This window comes from Aegilops tauschii, chromosome 5 (genome assembly GCF_002575655.3).
Source record: "Aegilops tauschii subsp. strangulata cultivar AL8/78 chromosome 5, Aet v6.0, whole genome shotgun sequence".
Lineage (NCBI taxonomy): Eukaryota > Viridiplantae > Streptophyta > Magnoliopsida > Poales > Poaceae > Aegilops > Aegilops tauschii.
Genome location: NC_053039.3, coordinates 255,094,646 through 255,115,553, shown reverse-complemented (window position 1 = coordinate 255,115,553; position 20,908 = coordinate 255,094,646). Strand labels below are relative to the sequence as shown.

At 46.7% G+C, this 20,908-nt stretch overlaps 1 protein-coding gene across 1 annotated transcript; it reads right to left on the bottom strand.

Annotated features, from left to right (window-relative positions):
- Nucleotides 1-12,538: 12,538 nt before the first annotated feature.
- On the bottom strand, nucleotides 12,539-15,370 carry LOC109748371 (CBL-interacting protein kinase 15-like). Its single transcript, XM_073500187.1, has 2 exons — nucleotides 15,186-15,370; nucleotides 12,539-14,399 (listed from the first exon to the last, which is right to left on the bottom strand). The coding sequence occupies exon 2, from the start codon at nucleotides 14,103-14,105 to the stop codon at nucleotides 12,789-12,791; it is 1,317 nt and encodes a 438-aa protein (XP_073356288.1). The 5' UTR covers nucleotides 14,106-14,399; nucleotides 15,186-15,370; the 3' UTR covers nucleotides 12,539-12,788.
- Nucleotides 15,371-20,908: the final 5,538 nt, after the last annotated feature.

Sequence of the window (20,908 nt, the reverse complement as noted above, 5' to 3'; positions counted from 1 at the left end):
AACAAGGTGTGTCCGGCTGATCCTTTTGCTCTCCCCCGTATTGATCAAATCATTGATGCTACGGCGGGTTGTGAACGCTTAAGTTTCTTGGATGCTTATTCTGGATACCATCAGATTAAAATGGCAGTTAAGGACCAGGAGAAGACGGTGTTCATCACTCCCTTTGGAGCCTTCTGTTATGTGTCTATGCCTTTCGGACTCAAGAGTGCACAGGCGACTTACCAGCGTTGTGTGCAGAATTGTCTTCATAACCAGATTGGGCGCAATGTTCATGCCTATGTGGATGATATCGTGGTTAAATCCAGGGAAAAAGAGACTCTAGTCGATGACCTTAGAGAAACCTTTGATAATCTCCGGGTTTACTAGATGATGCTTAACCCGGCCAAGTGTGTTTTTGGTGTTCCTGCAGGCAAGCTCTTGGGTTTCCTGGTTTCTAACAGAGGCATTGAAGCTAACCCGGAAAAAATCAAGGCAATCACCTCTCTGGCTAAGCCGGCGTGTCTAAACGACGTCCAGCGTCTAGCAGGCCGCATTGCTGCTTTGAGCCGGTTTATAAGCCGCTTGGGTGAAAAGGCCCTGCCACTGTACCAGTTGATGAAGAAAACTGATGACTTTGTCTGGAATGATGCTGCTAATACTGCTTTTGAGGATTTGAAGAGACAGCTGGCGGAGCCCCCAGTCCTTGCTGCTCCGGTTGACAAGGAGCCTTTATTACTGTATGTAGCTGCTAACACATGAGCCGTCAGTGTGGCTGTGGTGGTGGAGCGCAAAGAAGAGGGTAAGGAGTATCCGGTTCAGCGGCCGGTTTATTACGTCAGTGAAGTGCTCATCGAGTCCAAACAGCGGTATCCACATTGGCAGAAGCTTGTTTATGGCGTGTTCATGGCAAGCCAGAAGCTTAAGCATTATTTCCAGGGTCACCCTATCACTGTGGTTAGTTCTGCTCCCCTTGGAGATATCATCCAAAATAGAGAAGCCACAGGAAGAGTGGCTAAGTGGGCTATAGAGCTCGGGCCTCATGGTCTGAAATACGTACCGCGCACTGCTGTTAAATCTCAAGCTTTGGTGGATTTCATCAACGATTGGACAGAGCTACAAGTGCCTGAAGAAAAGCCGGATAATACATATTGGACTATTCACTTCGATGGGTCTAGGCAATTGGAGGGCTCGGGGGCTGGAGTCGTGTTGACTTCCCCTAAAGGTGACAAGTTCCGTTATGTGCTACGGTTGATGTTTCCATGCACTAACAATGCGGCTGAGTACGAGGCTTTGCTCCATGGTCTTCGGGTGGCTAAGGAGATGAGCTTGAGCAGAGTAAGATGTTTGGGCGACTCAGATCTAGTGGCTCAACAAGTATCAGGCAAGTGGGATTCCAAGGACCCTCTCATGGCGGCTTATCGCCGTGAAGTTGATGCCGTTGCTGGACACTTCCAGGGTTACCAAGTAGAGCACATCGATCGCAGGAAGAACGAGGCGGCTAATGCATTAAGCCGGCTGGGCTCTCAGCGAAAGCCAGTGCCGCCTAATACTTTCTTGGACATCTTGCATAACCCTTCTGTTAAGTTACCTACAGAGGAAGACTTGGCTGTCCCTGACCCGGAAGCACGGTTGGTGGCGGCTCTCCACATCACCCCAGACTGGAGAGTACCATACTTGGCTTACATGACCCGGGGAGATTTGCCTGAGGATGAAACTTTGGCCAGACAAATAACCCGGCGGTCTAAGTCAATGGTCATCATCAATGGCGAGCTGCATCGTCGCAGTGTTACTGGAACTTTCCAGCGTTGTGTTTCCCCTGAGGAAGGCCAAGATATTTTGCGTGAGATTCACGAGGGGGATTGTGGCCATCATGCCGGCTCAAAATCTCTTGTGGCCAAGGCTTTCCGTCATGGTTTTTATTGGCTGACGGCTCACGCTGATGCGGAGGACTTGGTTAGTAAATGTGACGGTTGTCAGAGGTTCTCGCGACGGGCTCATGTGCCGGCTCAAGAGTTGAGGATGATACCAATCACTTGGCCATTTGCGGTCTGGGGGCTTGATATGGTTGGGCCTTTTAAAAGGTCCAAGAATAAGAAGACCCACCTTTTGGTGGCAGTGACAAGTTCATAAAGTGGGTTGAGGCAGAGCCAGTTAGCAAGTGTGACGCGGCCACGGCGGTTCAGTTCATGAAAAGGGTGATATTTCGCTTCGGCTTTCCACACAGCATTATAACTGACAATGGTACCAATCTGTCTAAGGGCGCCATGGAGGAGTTTTGTCAACGAGAGCATATTCGGCTTGATGTTTCATCAGTGGCTCATCCTCAATCCAATGGTCAAGCTGAGAGAGCTAATCAGGAGATCTTGAAGGGCATTAAGCCCCGGCTTTTGGTCCCTTTGCAACGGACGCCGGGTTGTTGGGTGGAGGAGTTACCCTCCGTGCTATGGAGCATCAATACTACTCCTAACAGGTCTACGGGTTACACGCCTTTCTTCATGGTTTATGGAGCGGAAGCAGTCCTCCCCAGTGACATCCGTCATGACTCGCCTCGAGTGGCGGCTTATGTTGAGGCGGATAATGAACAGGCGCGCCAGGATGCTCTTGACTTGTTGGACGAACAGCGTGACGTGGCAGCAGCTCGCTCAGCGATTTACCAACAAGACCTGCGCCGTTATCACAGTCGCCGGGTTAAGTCCTGGGTCTTCCAGGAAGGTGATCTGGTGCTCCGGCTCATCCAAGATCAAACAGATGCACACAAGCTATCCCCGCCTTGGGAAGGGCCCTTTGTGGTCAGCAAGAACTTGCACAACGGGTCATACTACCTTATTGATGTTCGGGAGCATAAAGATTCACGCAAGTCGGAGGAAGAGACCCGTCGGCCGTGGAACATAGCTCAGCTTCGGCCTTATTACACCTGAGCCACCGGCTCTCATAATGTACATATTTCTATAGCCATGCATATATTATGTTCAATAATAAAGCAGGACCTCTGTCCTTTTGTCCTCCAAAGGTAAACGTGTTATTTCCATTACAACATCACATGGTCACTTGGAGGTGGATCCGGCTTATGATCGTATTCGAATCTAGCTGTAACCAATATAATCACCTGGGGGCTTCCTGTTCAAACATATGTCGTATTCGAACCAAAGAGAACATAGCTGTCGATACCCACTTGATTGGCAAAGTGCCGAGCTCATTGGGGAGTTTTTGTTGATCATATTTGAATCATAGCTCAACCCCCTTTGGGAACCGACGTGGATCGTATTCGAATCAGCGTCGTTAAACAACTCTTAAGGTCATTTGGGGGCTTCCTGTTCAAACATGGGTCGTATTCGAACCAAAGAGAACATAGCTGTCGGTACCCTCTTGATTGGCATCGCCAAAGCCACTGGGGGCTATATGATCGCATTCGAATCTTAGCTTAACCCCTTTGGGACGGTTCTCTGGTCGTATTCGAACCGGAAGCCCCTAAGTTTTTGATCTTCTGACTTACAACAAGTTCTGTTGGTCACATCAACAGTGGGCAAGGGCGGCTCTTCTTTTGCCGACTTAATTTTGATTCACAACGTTGATAACACATAGTAAGTATTCTTGATGCTGGTAAACCGGAGTTGAGATCTTCACCTCATTATTCGGGTTACATAAACCGGAAATATACTTGAAGGCTTGTAAGTATGCTATTATGGTGGCATCAAAGATATGATTGAGGGCCAGTCTTTGGTGATTTTTAGTTCATATTCCGGGTTATATATATAAGGTCTATGATTCTCAGTGCGGTAAGCCGCCTAGAGACTTGTGACTTTTTTTCTATGCAGGATGGTTAAAGACAACTGTTCGAGCTTAAGGACAGTAAATGATCAATTATGACCCGGAGGAATATAAGGAAGCAACTTCAATGGAGTTAAGCATTCAACACGTGCACGATGGCACGACAAGGTTAAAATGTTTGTCCTACTCTATTACAAGACTCCCCGAGTCCAAAAGATGAGGTATTGTTTTCAAGGCGTAACCATGGGCCGTCTAAGAGTCACGATGCTTGCTGGGTCGAAGCTTCCGGCTCATCCCTCTCCGCTCCTCCGGCTGTTCCCATGACCTGGAAGGTTGACGATTTCCAGTCAATGCCGCTCAAAGCTTCAAATTGAGCCTCCTCGTCAATTAACCCGGCCGGGTCAACTTCTGGGGCGAAGGTATGCTTACGAGTCGGAGGGATCAAGCTGATTGCTTCGTAGCGTGGAGTGGGGATCCTCTGATTCTCCGAGTCATAGCCCGGCTGATACTTGGTGAGGTCGGTGTCATTCCCAATCGCGGTAGCCACCGGGCGCACACTCTTCACACAGGCCGCAAAGTCTTTTTGATCAAAGGGAGTACCGTCTTCCTTCAGACTGGGGTATCCAAGCGCGATCTCCACCGGGTCTAGCTCCGGGAGGAAAGCCTTGGCCCGGCTCAGAGCAGCTATGGCTCCGGCTCTTGCAGAGGCCCGTCGTAGCTCTTGGGAGCGCTGAGGAAGGACGGCAAGCCGCCGAAGTACGTCCGCCAGGTGAGTCGGAACCTCATTGGACAGGGCCACAACGGCCAAGGCGCGCTGTGACCCGGTGTAGAGTTGCTCCACCAAGGTGTACACGGCCTTCAGCTTGGTCAGCACGTTCTGATTGAGGTTGGCACTTCTGGGACCTGTTTAACAAAGTAAGATAAGCCGCTAGCAATGATGGGAATTATGAGACATAAAGACCGTAAACTTGTTGAAAGACTGCAGAATGACTTACCGAAGATTGCGGCGACCATCTGTGACACATGGCGTTTTAAGCCGGAGAGTTCAGCGGTTCTCTCCGTCAGAGCCGCCTCCGCCTGTTCGGCCCGGCTAACAAGAGCAGCCTTCTCCTCGGCCCAAGTCTTCCTTTCGGTTTCAAACTTCTTCTTCAGCTTCTCTTGTGCAGCAACACTGGACTCAAATTTAGTGTTGGCCTTCCGGGTCTCAGTTTCCTGAGTCTTCAGGCGGTTCTTCAGCTCAGAGATATCAGCTTCAAATTTCTTGCAAGCAGCCTATACAATTTCCGGGTTATAGTATGAATAATTATTATACAACTTTAAAGTCCCAAGCACTTTCCAAGTAAAGGCACTTGGCACTTGGGGGCTAATGCATGCTGAAAGGTTCTATTTACAAATTGCCGGTTCATGAAAGTAAGCCGGAAGTTAAGTCTACAACATATTCTATCATCAGTGGTAGACTTGGGGGCTAGCATGGGGAGAATGACTATGGAGTAAGCAAGAGAGGTACCTCAGATTTTTGTTGTATTTGCTTTACCATGTCAATCTCTAAGTCTCGGTTGTTGTGCACTTGACCAATGTAACTTGAGACGATGTCTCCAATGCTCAAATTCGCGTAGTCAGTGATCTCCAGCCTGGCCCTGCGATGCTCCAACAGTTCTTCTTTGGCGGAGCATTTGGCCAGCGCAGTGGGTCTCCCCGGCTCGACATATTCCGTCCGGGTCATCGGCCGGCTGAGCTGGGATGGAGATCTCCGGGTTAGTTGAAGTCTCTATGATTGGCTCGCCAGTTGGAGCGGTGGCCTCAGGGGCTGAGGCAGATGGCGGTTCTTGAGCTGAAGCTTCCGGTTCAGTCAGGACCGGGTCTTCGACCAGTTTATTCTTCTTCGCTCTCTTGCTGAGCTTTGCTTGAGCATTGAAAGGGACAAAAGGTTAGTACAAAAGCATGAGTAAAGATAAGCACAATATAAGATGATCATCATTACCCTGGTGCGGTCTTGAAAGCCGGCAGGTTCGATTGCATAGAATCACCAGAGGAAGGTGAAGTGTCCTGATAATTTGAATAAGAAGAATTGAGCGGTTGACGAGTAACGCCCGCCAAAGGATGCAAAGGATATAAGTTGGAGATAACCTCGGTCCGGTGCTTCCTTGATGCTTCAGGTAAGCCGGAGGAGAGGTCTGCATCCTTGTTGGTCCGGGTGTGCCGCCGACTCTCATGAATCTGTCGCTTCAAAAGAAATTGAGGATCTTGATAAGCTAAAGGATGTGAAAATCTTACTTTCCGGGTTACTCTTCGGACTTTCAGCCTTGGCAAGGGCTCCGAGTCGGAGGAAAGTGTAGTTACCTCTTCAGTCACCGGGATACTCGCTCCGGTGTCCTCCTGCTGATAATCAGTATCGATAAGGCGGATAGGAATAAATAAGAAACAAAAGGAGAACCTAAAGATTCAAGGGTTACCTCTGCCTCGGAGCTGTCACTTAGCTGAAGCAGCTCTGAGGCAGTAGGCCTGCTTCCCTTCTTGCGAGGAGCGGCTCTCCTGGCGGCTTTCTTAGCCTTCCTGGCTTTTTTAGCCGCCTCATGGTCATATCTGACCTTCCAGAACTTGTCATTAGCCTGAAAAATACAACAAAGATTTCTTTAAGTTCAGATGAAAGATATTGAAAGGAAAATCAAGGTGTTCAGGTCAGTGGCTTACCGCCGGAGCCGGGTTAGCTTGGCAGAAGGGGTTTAAGCCGGTCCTCCCACAGTCGGCTAAGCTCTCATTCAGGAGAGACTTGGTCATGTCGTCCACGACGTCCTCAGGAAGATCGTTGGGGCTGTGCCGCAGAGGGTCATCCTTTCGGCCCGTGTAGTCACACATTAAGCCGGGGCGGCGGCTTAAGGGGATCACCCGCCAAGAGATCCAGACCCGGACCAGATCAATGCCGTTGAGGCCATTTCCCAGGAGAGCCTTGATCTTATTGATGGTGGGGACAACAATTGTTCTCTAATTTAAATGAATAACCGTATTGCAATAAACATGATCAAATCATATTCATGCTCAACGCAAACACCAAATAACACTTATTTAGTTTCAACACTAATCCCGAAAGTACAGGGAGTGTGCGATGATGATCATATCAATCTTGGAACTACTTCCAACACACATCGTCACCTCGCCTTTTACTAGTCTCTGTTTATTCTGCAACTCCCGTTTTCGAGTTACTACTCTTTAGCAACTGAACCAGTATCAATTACCGAGGGGTTGCTATAAACACTAGTAAAGTACACATCAATAATCTGTATATCATATATACCTTTGTTCACTTTTACTAGTCTCTGTTTATTCTGCAACTCCCGTTTCGAGTTACTACTCTTAGCAACTGAACCAGTATCAATTACCGAGGGGTTGCTATAAACACTAGTAAAGTACACATCAATAATCTGTATATCAAATATACCTTTGTTCACTTTGCCATCCTTCTTATCCACCAAATAGTTGGGGTAGTTCCGCTTCTAGTGACCAGTCCCTTTGCAGTAGAAGCACTTAGTCTCAGGCTTAGAACCAGAATTAGGCTTCTTCACTTGAGCAGCAACTTGCTTGCCGTTCTTCTTGATGTTCCCCTTCTTCCCTTTGCCCTTTTCTTGAAACTAGTGGTCTCGTCAACCATCAACACTTGATGTTTTTCTTGATTTCTACCTTCGTCGATTTCAGCATCACGAAGAGCTCGGGAATTACTTTCGTCATCCCTTGCATACTATAGTTCATCACGAAGTTCTACTAACTTGGTGATGGTGACTGGAGAATTCTGTCAATCACTATTTTATCTGGAAGATTAACTCCCACTTGATTCAAGCGATTGTAGTACCCAGACAATCTGAGCACATGCTCACTCGTTGAGCGATTCTCCTCCATCTTTTAGCTATAGAACTTGTTGGAGACTTCATATCTCTCAACTCGGGTATTTGCTTGAAATATTAACTTCAACTTCTGGAACATCTCATATGGTCCATGACGTTCAAAACGTCTTTGAAGTCCCGATTTTAAGCCGTTAAGCATGGTGCACTAAACTATCAAGTAGTCATCATATTGAGCTAGCCAAACGTTCATAACGTCTGCATCTGCTCTTGCAATAGGTCTGTCACCTAGCGGTGCATCAAGGACATAATTTTTCTGTGCAGCAATGAGGATAATCCTCAGATCACGGATCCAATCCGCATCTTTGCTACTAACATTTTTCAACATAATATTTCTCTAGGAACATATCAAAAATAAACAGGGAAGCAACAACGCGAGCTATTGATCTACAACATAATTTGCAAAATACTATCAGGACTAAGTTCGTGATAAATTTAAGTTCAATTAATCATATTACTTAAGAACTCCCACTTAGATAGACATCCCTCTAATCCTCTAAGTGATCACGTGATCCATATCAACTAAACCATGTCCGATCATCACGTGAGATGGAGTAGTTTCAACGGTGAACATCACTATGTTGATCATATCTACTATATGATTCACGCTCGACCTTTCGGTCTCCGTGTTCCGAGGCCAGATCTGTTATATGCTAGGCTCGTCAAGTTTAACCTGAGTATTCCGCGTGTGCAACTGTTTTGCACCCGTTGTATTTGAACGTAGAGCCTATCACACCCGATCATCACGTGGTGTCTCAGCACGAAGAACTTTCGCAACGGTGCATACTCAGGGAGAACACTTATACTTTGATAATTTAGTGAAGGATCATCTCATAATGCTACCGTCAAACAAAGCAAGATAAGATGCATAAAGGATTAACATCACATGCAATCAATATAAATGATATGATATGGCCATCATCATCTTGTGCTTGTGATCTCCATCTCCGAAGCACCGTGCTTGTGATCTCCATCTCCGAAGCACCGTCATGATCACCATCGTCACCGGCGCGACACCTTGATCTCCATCGTAGTATCGTTGTCGTCTCGCCAAATAATTGCTTTTACGACTATCGCTACCGCTTAGTGATAAAGTAAAACTATTACATGGTGATAGCATCTCATACAATAAAGCGACAACCATATGGCTCCTGCCAGTTGCCGATAACTCGGTTACAAAACATGATCATCTCATACAACAAATTATATCACATCATGTCTTGACCATATCACATCACATGCCCTGCAAAAACAAGTTAGACGTCCTCTACTTTGTTGTTGCAAGTTTTACGTGGCTGCTACGGGCTTAGCAAGAACCGTTCTTACCTACGCATCAAAACCACAACGATAGTTTGTCAAGTTGGTGCTGTTTTAACCTTCGCAAGGACCGGGCGTAGCCACACTCGGTTCAACTAAAGTGAGAGAGACAGACACCCGCCGGTCACCTTTAAGCAACGAGTGCTCGCAACGGTGAAACCAGTCTCGCGTAAGCGTACGCGTAATGTCGGTCCGGGCCGCTTCATCTCACAATACCGCTGAACCAAAGTATGACATGCTGGTAAGCAGTATGACTTATATCGCCCACAACTCACTTGTGTTCTACTCGTGCATAGCATCAACGCATAAAACCTGGCTCTGATACCACTGTTGGGGAACGTAGTAATTTCAAAAAAAATTCCTACGCACACGCAAGATCATGGTGATGCATAGCAACGAGAGGGTAGAGTGTTGTCCACGTACCCTCGTAGACCGATAGCGGAAGCGTTATCACAACGCGGTTGATGTAGTCGTACGTCTTCACGATCCGACCGATCAAGTACCGAACGTACGGCACCTCTGAGTTCTACACACGTTCAACTCGATGACGTCCCTCGAACTCCGATCCAGCCGAGTGTTGAGGGAGAGTTTCGTCAGCACGACGGCGTGGTAACGATGATGATGTTCCACCGACGCAGGGCTTCGCCTAAGCCCCGCAACGGTATTATCGAGGTGTAATATGGTGGAGGGGGGCACCACACACGGCTAAGAGATCTAAAGGATCAATTGTTGTGTCTCTGGGGTGCCCCCTGCCCCCGTATATAAAGGAGCAAGGGAGGAGGAGGCCGGCCCTAGGAGGGGACGCACCAAGTGTGGAGTCCTACTAGGACTCCCTAGTCCTAGTAGGATTCCACCTCCCATATGGAATAGGAAAAGAGGAAGGGAAAAAGAGAAGGAAGGAAGGGGGCGCCCCCCTTCCCTAGTCCAATTCGGACCAGACCAAGGGGAGGGGTGCGGCCACCCTTGAGGCCCTTTTCCTTCTTTCCCGTATGGCCCAATAAGGCCCAATACGTATTCCCGTAACTCTCCGGTACTCCGAAAAATACCCGAATCACTCGGAACCTTTCCGAAGTCCGAATATAGTCGTCCAATATATCGATCTTTACGTCTCGGCCATTTCGAGACTCCTCGTCATGTCCCCGATCTCATCCGGGACCCCGAACTCCTTCGGTACATCAAAACTCAATAAAACTGTCATCGTAACGTTAAGCGTGCGGACCCTACGGGTTCGAGAACTATGTAGACATGACCGAGACACGTCTCCGGTCAATAACCAATAGCGGGACCTGGATGCCCATATTGGCTCCCACATATTCTACGAAGATCTTTATCGGTCAGACCGCATAACAACATACGTTGTTCCCTTTGTCACCGGTATGTTACTTGCCCGAGATTTGATCGTCGGTATCTCGATACCTAGTTCAATCTCGTTATCGGCAAGTCTCTTTACTCGTTCCGTAACACATCATCCCGCAACTAACTCATTAGTCACAATGCTTGCAAGGCTTATAGTGATGTGCATTACCGAGTGGGCCCAGAGATACCTCTCTGACAATCGGAGTGACAAATCTTAATCTCGAAATACGCCAACCCAACAAGTACCTTTGGAGACACCTGTAGAGTACCTTTATAATCACCCATTTACGTTGTGACGTTTGATAGCACACAAAGTGTTCCTCCGGTAAACGGGAGTTGCATAATCTCATAGTCATAGGAACATGTATAAGTCATGAAGAAAGCAATAGCAACATACTAAACAATCGAGTGCTAAGCTAACGGAATGGGTCAAGTCAATCACGTCATTCTCCTAATGAGGTGATCTCGTTAATCAAATGACAACTTATGTCTATGGCTAGGAAACATAACCATATTTGATTAACGAGCTAGTCAAGTAGAGGCATACTAGTGACACTCTGTTTGTCTATGTATTCACACATGTATTATGTTTCCGGTTAATACAATTCTAGCATGAATAATAAACATTTATCATGATATAAGAAAATAAATAATAACTTTATTATTGCCTCTAGGGCATATTTCCTTCAGAAGGGGCCTAATGACATATGGCTAAGTGCATCGGGTTATCTAAGCCGCTGAGGGCATCGTGAGTACTTCAAATTGTCTACAGTTTTATCATAAATGAGCCGGAAATTCTACAGCGCGTGGCCTCCTTTAAGCCGGAGATATGAGCCGCCATATCTAAACAGAGGCAATTTTTGACTAAGTGCGGCGCAAACAAGTTTCACATATCACAGTAGTTATTCTGGATCAAACGATCGACTGGAAAGGGAAAATTTCTAGACCTAGAACTGACACAGAGGAAGTTCACAGGTTCGAACGGAGCCTCTGTGCAATGAAAAGGGATCTATGTACATTTGGAACGGGTGCGAAAACAGCTACCGCAGCAGTTCTATACTATCTAAAGATCAAGAAGGGGTATTAAGAGTGGAATCTATCAAGCGTTCATGACGAACGGCGACGAACACCGACGAACTCGAAGGTCGCCAATGCGGATCTGAGGAACAGGGAGGAGAAAGCTTACAGATGCGGAGTTACTGCGGAGGTTCGTCGCGTTTCTCTGGTCACGTCAGGTTGATGCAGCGGCCTGAGTTGGTGAAGACGAGGACACCCGCGGCGGCGGCGATGGAGCTCGGGCGGCAGCACAGTGGCGAGAGGAGGAAGAAGATGGAGGCGACGAGTAACTGGAGGCTCATGGGCCGGGCTATTTATAAGGTGAGGCTCATAAGTGGGCGCGAGAAACGAGGAGGCCATGGCGTGATTATCTCGCCACGAAAGCGCCTCGATTTTCGGGATAGCCATTAAAGATAAGATCCGTTGGAGTATAACAGAATAAAAAAATGGACTTAATGGAAGATGACGTCACGGCGGGTTACCAGGACTCCAGAAGATGACGTCACGGCGGGTTATAACCTTCGCATGACCATAAGCCGGAAGATTTTTTCTCTCATAAGAATTGAAGATTTTTTCTCTCAAAAGAATTGAAGATTGACATGAACTGGTTCAAATCAATCTGGGGCCTAATGTTGAGGATATAACCATTAGAGTCACCCGCCCAGGAGGGACCGGGTTACTCATAATGGTCATCACGCGAAGCCCAGTACCGAGTTTGAAGACGGCGGGTCAATAATGGACTTAAGACCCGGAGATGGCTAAAGGCCCGTAGTGATAACCGCCATTATGGTGGAACTTGTAGTGTAAGGCAAGACTAGTTGAGAGTCCGAGCCGGACACTCTTATGAGCCGGCCGGAACTCTGAGAGCCGCTGGGCGTCAACCTCTCTATATAAAAGGGCGACCCGGCGGCGGTTTAGGGACAAGTAAGATCTTGTCGAGAGCCAGGCATAGCGATTAAGCTCTCTGGTCATCGAAACCATAGTCAATACCACCTCAACTGAACGTAGGCTTTTACCTTCACCGTAAGGGGCCGAACCAGTATAACCCCCGTGTTCCTTGACCCGTTTAACCCCTTTAAGCTTCCTAGCTGCGATGGCTGCACGACTAAGTCCTAACTCGAGGACATCTGCCGTGACAATTCCACGACAAGTTCAGTGCATAAACAAGATTTACAAAGCATATCAATATGTATTTCATTATGATATATGTTACATCAAAGAAACAGCTTAATCCATGTCCTCAACTTAGCAACAGTTATTACTTGTCAAATACAGAAGAAGGAACAATTTATTTGTGACAAAGAGCACACATGCAAAGTATATATATAACACAATTACTCGAGCTGAAAAGAAAAAAGTTGCGGAACTAAACATAATAAGTGAGATATCTAAAGCTACCCTTGAGGCTCCTGCTGACCATCAGCTCCATGCCATGCCCAGACAAATGTCCTTCAGTGCTGGCCGGATGCTCTCCTCCAATAGCTTCTGGTACTCCAGTGAATCACCGCTTGTTTGTTTCATCTCAATGAGATGGTACGAGGGGCTGATCTCAAAGATCTCCGAGTCAAACTGAAGAACACCATTCCTGCCTTCCTTCCTCACTTGCATCTTGACAACACCATTATCCTTCTTCCTCACCCTGAGATTCAGCGTCTTCGCAACAGCTTCCAGCTTCGAGACAATGGCTGAGGCAGGCTGTTCTGAAGTGAACCTTGCTTCCTTTTTGCTCTCCTTCTCGACGAATAGGCCAGAGAGGTCAAACCCTGTGGAGAAAGAGATGATTTCAAAGGCATTTAAATTTGTCACCGCCAGGGGCTTCGCGTCTTCGTGACTGTTCTTCCTGCGCCTCACACCAAGTGTTGGAACAGCATCCGTGTTGGCATTCTCACTTGGCAGTCTCTCCTTCACTGTAAGGTTCTCCCCGGGACCTTTCCGGAACCAGGTGGACTCCTTTATCTTCTGGATTGATATCCTCTTGTTCGGATCAGGGTCCATGATCTTGTACAACAGCTTCTGAAGTTTTTGGGAAACCCAGCCAGGGCACCTGAAATCGCCTTTCTCAATCTTCCGGTACATCTCTATCAAGTTCTGACCTTGGAAAGGGAGGTAACCAGCAACAAGAACGAAGAGGATGACACCGCAAGACCAGATATCTGATTTTGCACCATCATAGCCTCCCTTGCTGATCACCTCTGGAGCCACATATGCAGGCGATCCACAGGTGGTGTGGAGCATGCCATCTTGCCTCTTCGATTCTGAAAGTGCACTCAGCCCAAAATCAGAAACCTTCAGGTTTTCATTCTCATCAAGGAGTAGGTTCTCAGGCTTCAAGTCCCGGTGATACACGCCTCGGCTGTGGCAGTAATCCACTGCACTGATGAGCTGCTGGAAATACTTGTGTGCAGCATCCTCGGTGAGCTTGCCAGCCTTGGAAACCTTGTCAAAGAGCTCACCGCCTTTCATGTACTCCATGACGAAGTAGATCTTGCTTCGTGTCGCCATGACCTCATGGAGCTGAACAATGCTTTTGTGCGCTACCAACCGCATGGTGGTGATCTCACGCCTGACCTGCTCCGCGAGCCCGACCTTCAGCACCTTCTCCTTGTCCAACATCTTTATGGCGACGCCTCGGTTTGACTCAAGGTTCTTGGCGTAGTGCACCTTGCCAAATGCTCCTTTCCCTAACAATCTCCCCACCTCATACCTACCCATTACGATCTTCCCACTGTTCTCCATGCCTTCAAGAGTATAAGTCACGGCCACTAATATTCTTGTGGCTACCACTTAAATATGCTACGACACTTCAGCCAGCCTCCCCGAAGTCATGATCCAGCACTCTGGTGGATTCGTCATAGCGGAGTCTGAATGGCGTGGCGTTGATGCAGGCAAGGTGGTTGCTCACATCAAGAGGTGACCAAATGGGCCCACGCAGAGTGGTGATGTTCTTGGTCTCACAGAAGAGATCTCTTCTATGCAAGCACATCTTTCAGCATTCCTTGAGACTTTGATTTCTTGTTTTTGACGAGTTCCCTGAAAAAGAAGTAACATTCAGATTTGGCAGTCACAGATTTAATAATATGTACATAAAGATAAGTACTAGTATGAATGATTGAAGAGAAAAGTAGAGATGGATGGAAAGAAAATCGAATTCAGGAATAAGTTGCTCAGGAGCAAACAAAAAAATATTACTACTAGGACTGCATGGATTTCAGAGTTCAAAGATGAAAAATATCAAGTTATTCCTTCATCAGCAGCGCTGAATTGCTATGACTTCTGAAACCCTGATTACCTCTAACAAACTAGGTATCGGGAGAAGACGGCGCCTACCAACGATCCGGCAAGAGGGACAGATCACATGATGAGATTAGGATCCCACACGAAAGCAACAGAGAAAAACTGCGCTACCTTTGTGCATCTAATGATTCGACACCTAGCAGGAGTCTTCCAGATAAACTTGGTAGAATTTCGAAATCTGACCGCATGGGGCGCAGATGATTGGAAGATTGTACTACCTCCCGGCTGAACCGAGAGAAAACCAGACAACGTAGAACTCCAAAAATCAAAATCTGGGCGAGCTAGCGCGGAACAGAAGGCCCCGGGTTTCCCCCCTTCTCCAATCAATGTGCCCCTGCACCCACCGGCACGCCAGAGATTTTCTTGGCTCTCAAGAAGATCCATCGCCATCACATCACAACGCACAACAGCGATCGAGAAAAGCCCCCTCCACGGACGGTCACGGACCGACGGCGAAACCCAATGCAGGCGCGCGAAAGTAAAGGAAGCGGAGGCGACAGGGAAGAGAGCTAGCCGCCGTACCTTCCGGCGCCGCCGCGGAGACGAGGAGACGGGAGCCGAGAGACTTGCGCCGGAGCGCCACGCGGGGTTCTGGTTCTCTCCTTTTCTTGGGGCTTGCGGGGCTGAGTCGGGTTCCCAGTGTGTTGGGGTTGTGAGGTGAGCGGCCTCCGGCGACCCCGCGTTTTATATATCGAGGCTCGAGGGGCGGAGGAGGTTAGGAAAGGAAAGGAGATGATGAGATGAGGACACCACGTGGACGCCGACGCGGTATGACCAGACTGCCCCTCCCGGCACGGCCTGCGGTTCCAGGGCACCGCATCGCACCAAAGGCATATTCCGGTTTTCTTTTCTCTCGCTGGTCGTTTTAATCCAGGAATCCATCCTCGCCCATCGATTTAAATTTAAATAAACACAAAAACGAACAAATCTTGTGCTCCATCAAGGCCACAAATACTACAAGAAATAGGCACAAATCTTTTGCAGTTACTACTCCAAAGGAAATCTCGTACCCCATCAAGGCTGAGTATTCTCTTTTGCAATTTATTTTACAAGAAATATGCACAGATACACCACCTGGAGCCGTGTCCTTTTTGGTAATTCGTAGCCAGGATAGATGGCGTCTCAGCTGACAGCAGGGCGCAGTAAGTAACCAGCTAGGACGCAGCCAACGCTCTTTTGTTTTTCTGGCGATCCACTCGTGGCAATCGAGGCCGCCGCTCAATTAGTTACCTTCCCATGCATGATGCATGTGGCCGTGTGATTTTTCTACGTGATTGTGATCGCCCTTATCTTTATCCTATGCATTGCTGAGTCAAGGGCAGCCTGTTCCTTGGACCAGTCATGATGCCGTGTTACATGTGATGGAGATTGAAGAACCAACCATATAGATGGATACAGTCCCATCAGGAAAACCATGGATGCCCCAGCCCATAGCATAGGTCCAATTGGACATACCCATCAACCAGATGCACATGGACAGGCAGGTCGTGAATTATTGAGTGAATTCTAGTTTCTACCACCTACTTTGATCTTTTATCCCTAAAAAAACCTACTTTGATTTTTTACGCTACTTACCTCGTTTAATAGCATTTCATTCGAACTGCCCACCTAAGGAAAGTTTTGCCGGTTTTTACCATGGTTTCTCTCGTGGTTCTTTTGCCGTACAAAAAGCGTTGATAGGGCTATGTCTGGTATGCGCCAATGAGGTGGAAACTATGAACAAGAAGTTGTGTGGCGTGAAGAAGTAACTCATCAAGGCAAAGCGGTGCGTACATACACATGATGACCGTGAGAAAAAAAAGTGTGTTTGACTAAGCCATTTGGCCAGTTCGGGCATGGGGAAAAATGCCTGAAGGAAAATTGCAACGTGGCACGACACGTGTACCTGATGGGCGGGGCTCATCTAACAGATCGCTAAATAGGATTAAAAATGTGGCAAAACTTTCGCTAAATGTGGTTAAAATATAAAAATAACCTAAATGGGGTAATCCATAAGGAAAAATACTAAATGGGGTAATATGTGTCAAAAGTATCGACGTATGAGGTAAAAGATTGAAATTCACACTTAATTAGTACTCCACCTTATGTTACCTTGAGCAGAGTTTTTACAATATAATGTATAAGGGAAACCATATATGTGAAATTTGACTAAAGGTTGTTTTACTATGCTGAAAATTGTAGGGATTTTACCAAGAGCCAAGACTACGGAAAAATATATTCTACGAAACAGTTTGCAAATGCACTCTTATGGAACTTCCTACATTTATGGTCATTCAAAAATATTTTTTGAATTAAAGACGTCTGAGCATAATTCAACTCCATGGAAAATGAATGTATAACCATCATGAAGGAAGTCCCTCTTTTAGGAAAAAAATGGAAAAGTGATTAGGATCGAAAGGAACTGAATGGCATTTTTTAAATGGACAAAATATGACACACAATAATGGATGGGTGACAATAAAGTCATGGCGCCACATGCAGCCATCATCAACCATGAACAACAAACCATCTTATTAGTACATCTTTTTGAATAAATTGCAAGGAAAGACGCCAGCCACACTTAAATTCTGTCTACTATATTGATGCGGAGGAAAGTGGTCCATATTATCCCCTTGATGATTGCAAAAGAATTGTTGATGACATTGTGTAGATAGGCTACTGATGTCGCAAAATAAAGAGTCAGGAACATTTGGTCCCTTGGCTATGATGTGATTTTGATTTATATCTACCACCACAATGGATAGAAGTATATACGAAAACATCGAAAAAATTAATACAAATTCGTGAACTTCAAATTTGGATAATGCTTAACACTGCACGTGAACTGCAACATGTATCGATTTAGATATTGGCAAGGTTTTCGAAGTAACATTTTTAATGGAAGTAGACTAAGTAGGTTGCTAAAACTGAGGCTAATTATGTACGCAATCTGAAAAATAATACTAGTAGTATTTCATAATAGATCTTGTAACATCGATTTGATATTGCAGATGTTTTCGTTTATCATGGTCAAGCCCCAAAACATGTTTTACTAGCACACATTCTAAATCAACGTACACTGACTCAGGGGAGTATATAAAACCAGAATGTACTACAGAAACCGAACAAAAAAAAGGAGAGAAATTATTGCTGCATGACGAACAGGAAATCAATCAGTTACCTAGTACTCCCTCTGTAAACAAATATAAGAGCGTTTAGATCATTACTTTAGTGATCTAAATGCTCTTATAAAAGTTTACAGAGGGAGTAATTTAGTACCATTATCATCTAGGATTTGTCTTCAGTCAAGTTCAAGGATTTGATGAAAACTACATTCCTGTAGCTAAACCTGATTAAAAGGACTTGAGCGAGTGCGCCACCTTATCTTGTGGTAGTTGTGATGTTCCTCTAGCTTCTTACGTACTGCTTCTGAAGTTGTAATTCTAATTTTACTCTGCTAAATCTTGTTTTCAGGAGGGCACTGAATCTAGTTCAGAATCATGTCTCCATCCATTCGCTGCAGGTTCCATATGAATTTTGGGGCATGTACAGAGAGCTCCTAACCTGGTCCAAAATTATGTCTACATTAATTCATCTCTCCACCGGCTGGAATTCTGGCCACATTCATCTTTGCTCTAGGCGTCCAAATGAACAAACTTAAGAGTATCTTCTACAAACAATTTCTTAACTCCTTATTATAAATATAAGCAACTTTAGCTATCCAGTAAGTGGCAATACAAATTGCTTAATTTGTCTGGGAATTTGCAGTATATACATGCCCTTTTACACTTGTTTTAGTGATCTTTGATATTACCTCCATCCCAAATTACTTGTCTTATATTTGTCTAGATACGGATGTGCCTAGCACTAAAACGTGTATCTAGAGTTCTAGACAAATATAAGACAAGTAATTCAGGACGGAGCGAGTATATGTGAAGGGTCCTGCTTTTTCAGGGTAAGAAGGGGTAGAGAAAATGCCTCGAGCCGAGGTATACACTTATAAACCGAACCAAAGGGAGTAAGAATTTGCATTATTTTAGTGTTCTCTGATATCTCCATACCCCTTTCCACTTGTTTTAGTGGTCTCTAATATCTGTGCAAGCTTACACTCCCGGCAAAAGAAAGAGAAAGGCCTACACTGCTTTTTTATATGTATATATTTATATAATGCATGTTATGATGTGGACTTGCGGAGTCGTCGGAAGATTTGTCTAGTAGCCGCAAGCAAGCAGTGATGTGCTTAATGATTGACAATATATAATCTTATACTTATGTCACAATGATGATGCCAAAGGGAAATTAGTTGAGGCCATTCTCAATGGGACACTGCCACGTCGCCATGAATGTACCCCCGATTCCTACCCTATCTTCCTCACTCTCGTGACTGACTCGGATCCTCTCATCTCCATGCCGAACCATCATCAGCAACCGTATAATTACAAATACTCTAGAAGTTTTTTTTGAGACATAAATACTCTAGAAGTGACAAGTAGTAGTGCGCATGTGGCAGTGGGCCTAAATATTGCGAAACTCTTCTCCGTTGGGTGCACAAGACTGAAAATAATTCGACCAACTTCTGGCAGGGGGTCTAGAATCCGCATCCCCCTAGAAAGATTGATATTAAAAAAATAAAGGATGATATTTTAGCTCGATCAGATTAGGGCATCTCCAATGCGGACCTTCAAATCAGCGGCATACGTCTGGACTGCACGGTCTGGACGTGCTGTGCCATTCAACACAGACCTGTATCGATCCGCCAGACGGTCTGAACATACTTTTTTCCGTAAATTGAAAACAACCTAGGAGGCTTTGGGGGCGTTCGGATCGCTGTCACGCTCGCGTCTGACCGGCCTGGCCCACAAAAAAAAAACCCAACCAGCCTCTCCTACGCTTCCTGACAAGTAGTAGTGCGCAGGTGGCAATGGGCCACACTTCAATTCTGTCTACTAAATTGATGCAGAGGAGAGTGGTCCATTTATCCCCTAGATGATTGCAAAAGAATTTGTCGATGACATTGTGTAGATAGGCTACCGATGTCGCAAAATAAAGAGTGAGGAACATTTGGTCCCTTGGCTATGATGTGATTTTGATTTATATCTGTGACGCTCGGATAATTAGACTACAGTAATTCCCTGCTAATGATGCCACGTCACCTCTGTCGCTGTAGTTAATCTCGGGTTAGTTCAAAACCGATTCAAATTCAAAATTTAATTAAAGGCAAACATCAAAAAATTTCAAAGATACAAAACAAAATGTTCGGGTTGTGCCAATTAATGCATAGATGATTATGATGAAGAACCTACATTTTTATATAATGTATAAATGCACTGAAATGATTTAAACGGTAGCAAAAACATTATTTAAATGCCTTTGATATTTTATAAAACACTAAACTATTTTATTTTGGGTTAAAACCTTTTGTGGATGAGGGTAGTTTTGAAACGTTAACTTAGGAGCTATTGCCATATTTTACTAAGTAAAAATAAAGTGGGACTAAAAATACAACAGTAAAGAGAAAAATAAATAAAAAGAAAAGACTAAACATGATTAAAACGAAAACAAAACAAATTAAAAGGAACCCCCCTAGCTGGGCCTCGGCCCAGCAGGCTACTGGGCCGCCAGGCCGGCCCAACCGTGCCCGCTACTACTCCCCCCGGGCGCCAGAAACCCTAACCCCTCTCCCCCACTACCCCCGACCCCCACTCTCTCTCGCTCGCTCCCCCACTCCCCCCCCCCCGATTTCTAGATCGGGGCAAACCACCCGACCACATCGTCCCTGACGCCGCCGCCGCACACCGTCGCCGCCTCGTCCCGCCACTGCTTCGCTGGAGCCACCCCGTCGCCGGAGCACCTCCTCGTCTTCTTCCCCGTCGGATCGCCCAAGCCCGGAGCCGCTCGACCCCCCTGCGAACCATCGCCGGACGCCGCCGCCGCGGTCCTCTCCGTCACCGGCGCTCCCCGTCCCCGTCGCCCATGCCACCTCGCCGGACTGCTTCCCCTGCGTCGCCGTCATCCCCGACCCCCTCCACGAGCCCCGCTGCCCCGTCCCTACAAATCCCGGTGAGGCCACGGCCTCCGCCTTCCTCCTTCCCCTGTCCCCGCGCCGTCCGCGCCTCCCTCGGTGCGCCACCGCGCACGGACGCGCGCTCGCCAACCCCCTGTGTTGCTCCTCCCGCTTCTCCCCTGCTGCTGCTACCGCTGGAGCTCCACGTCGGCGCTCCGCCCTGCCCCCTGCTCCCTGTGGCCGCGCACTGCGTGCCGTGGCC

Coding starts and splice junctions, on each gene's coding strand:
- LOC109748371 (XM_073500187.1), bottom strand. CDS start 14,105: ATGGAGAACAGTGGGAAGATCGTAATGGGTAGGTATGAGGTGGGGAGA.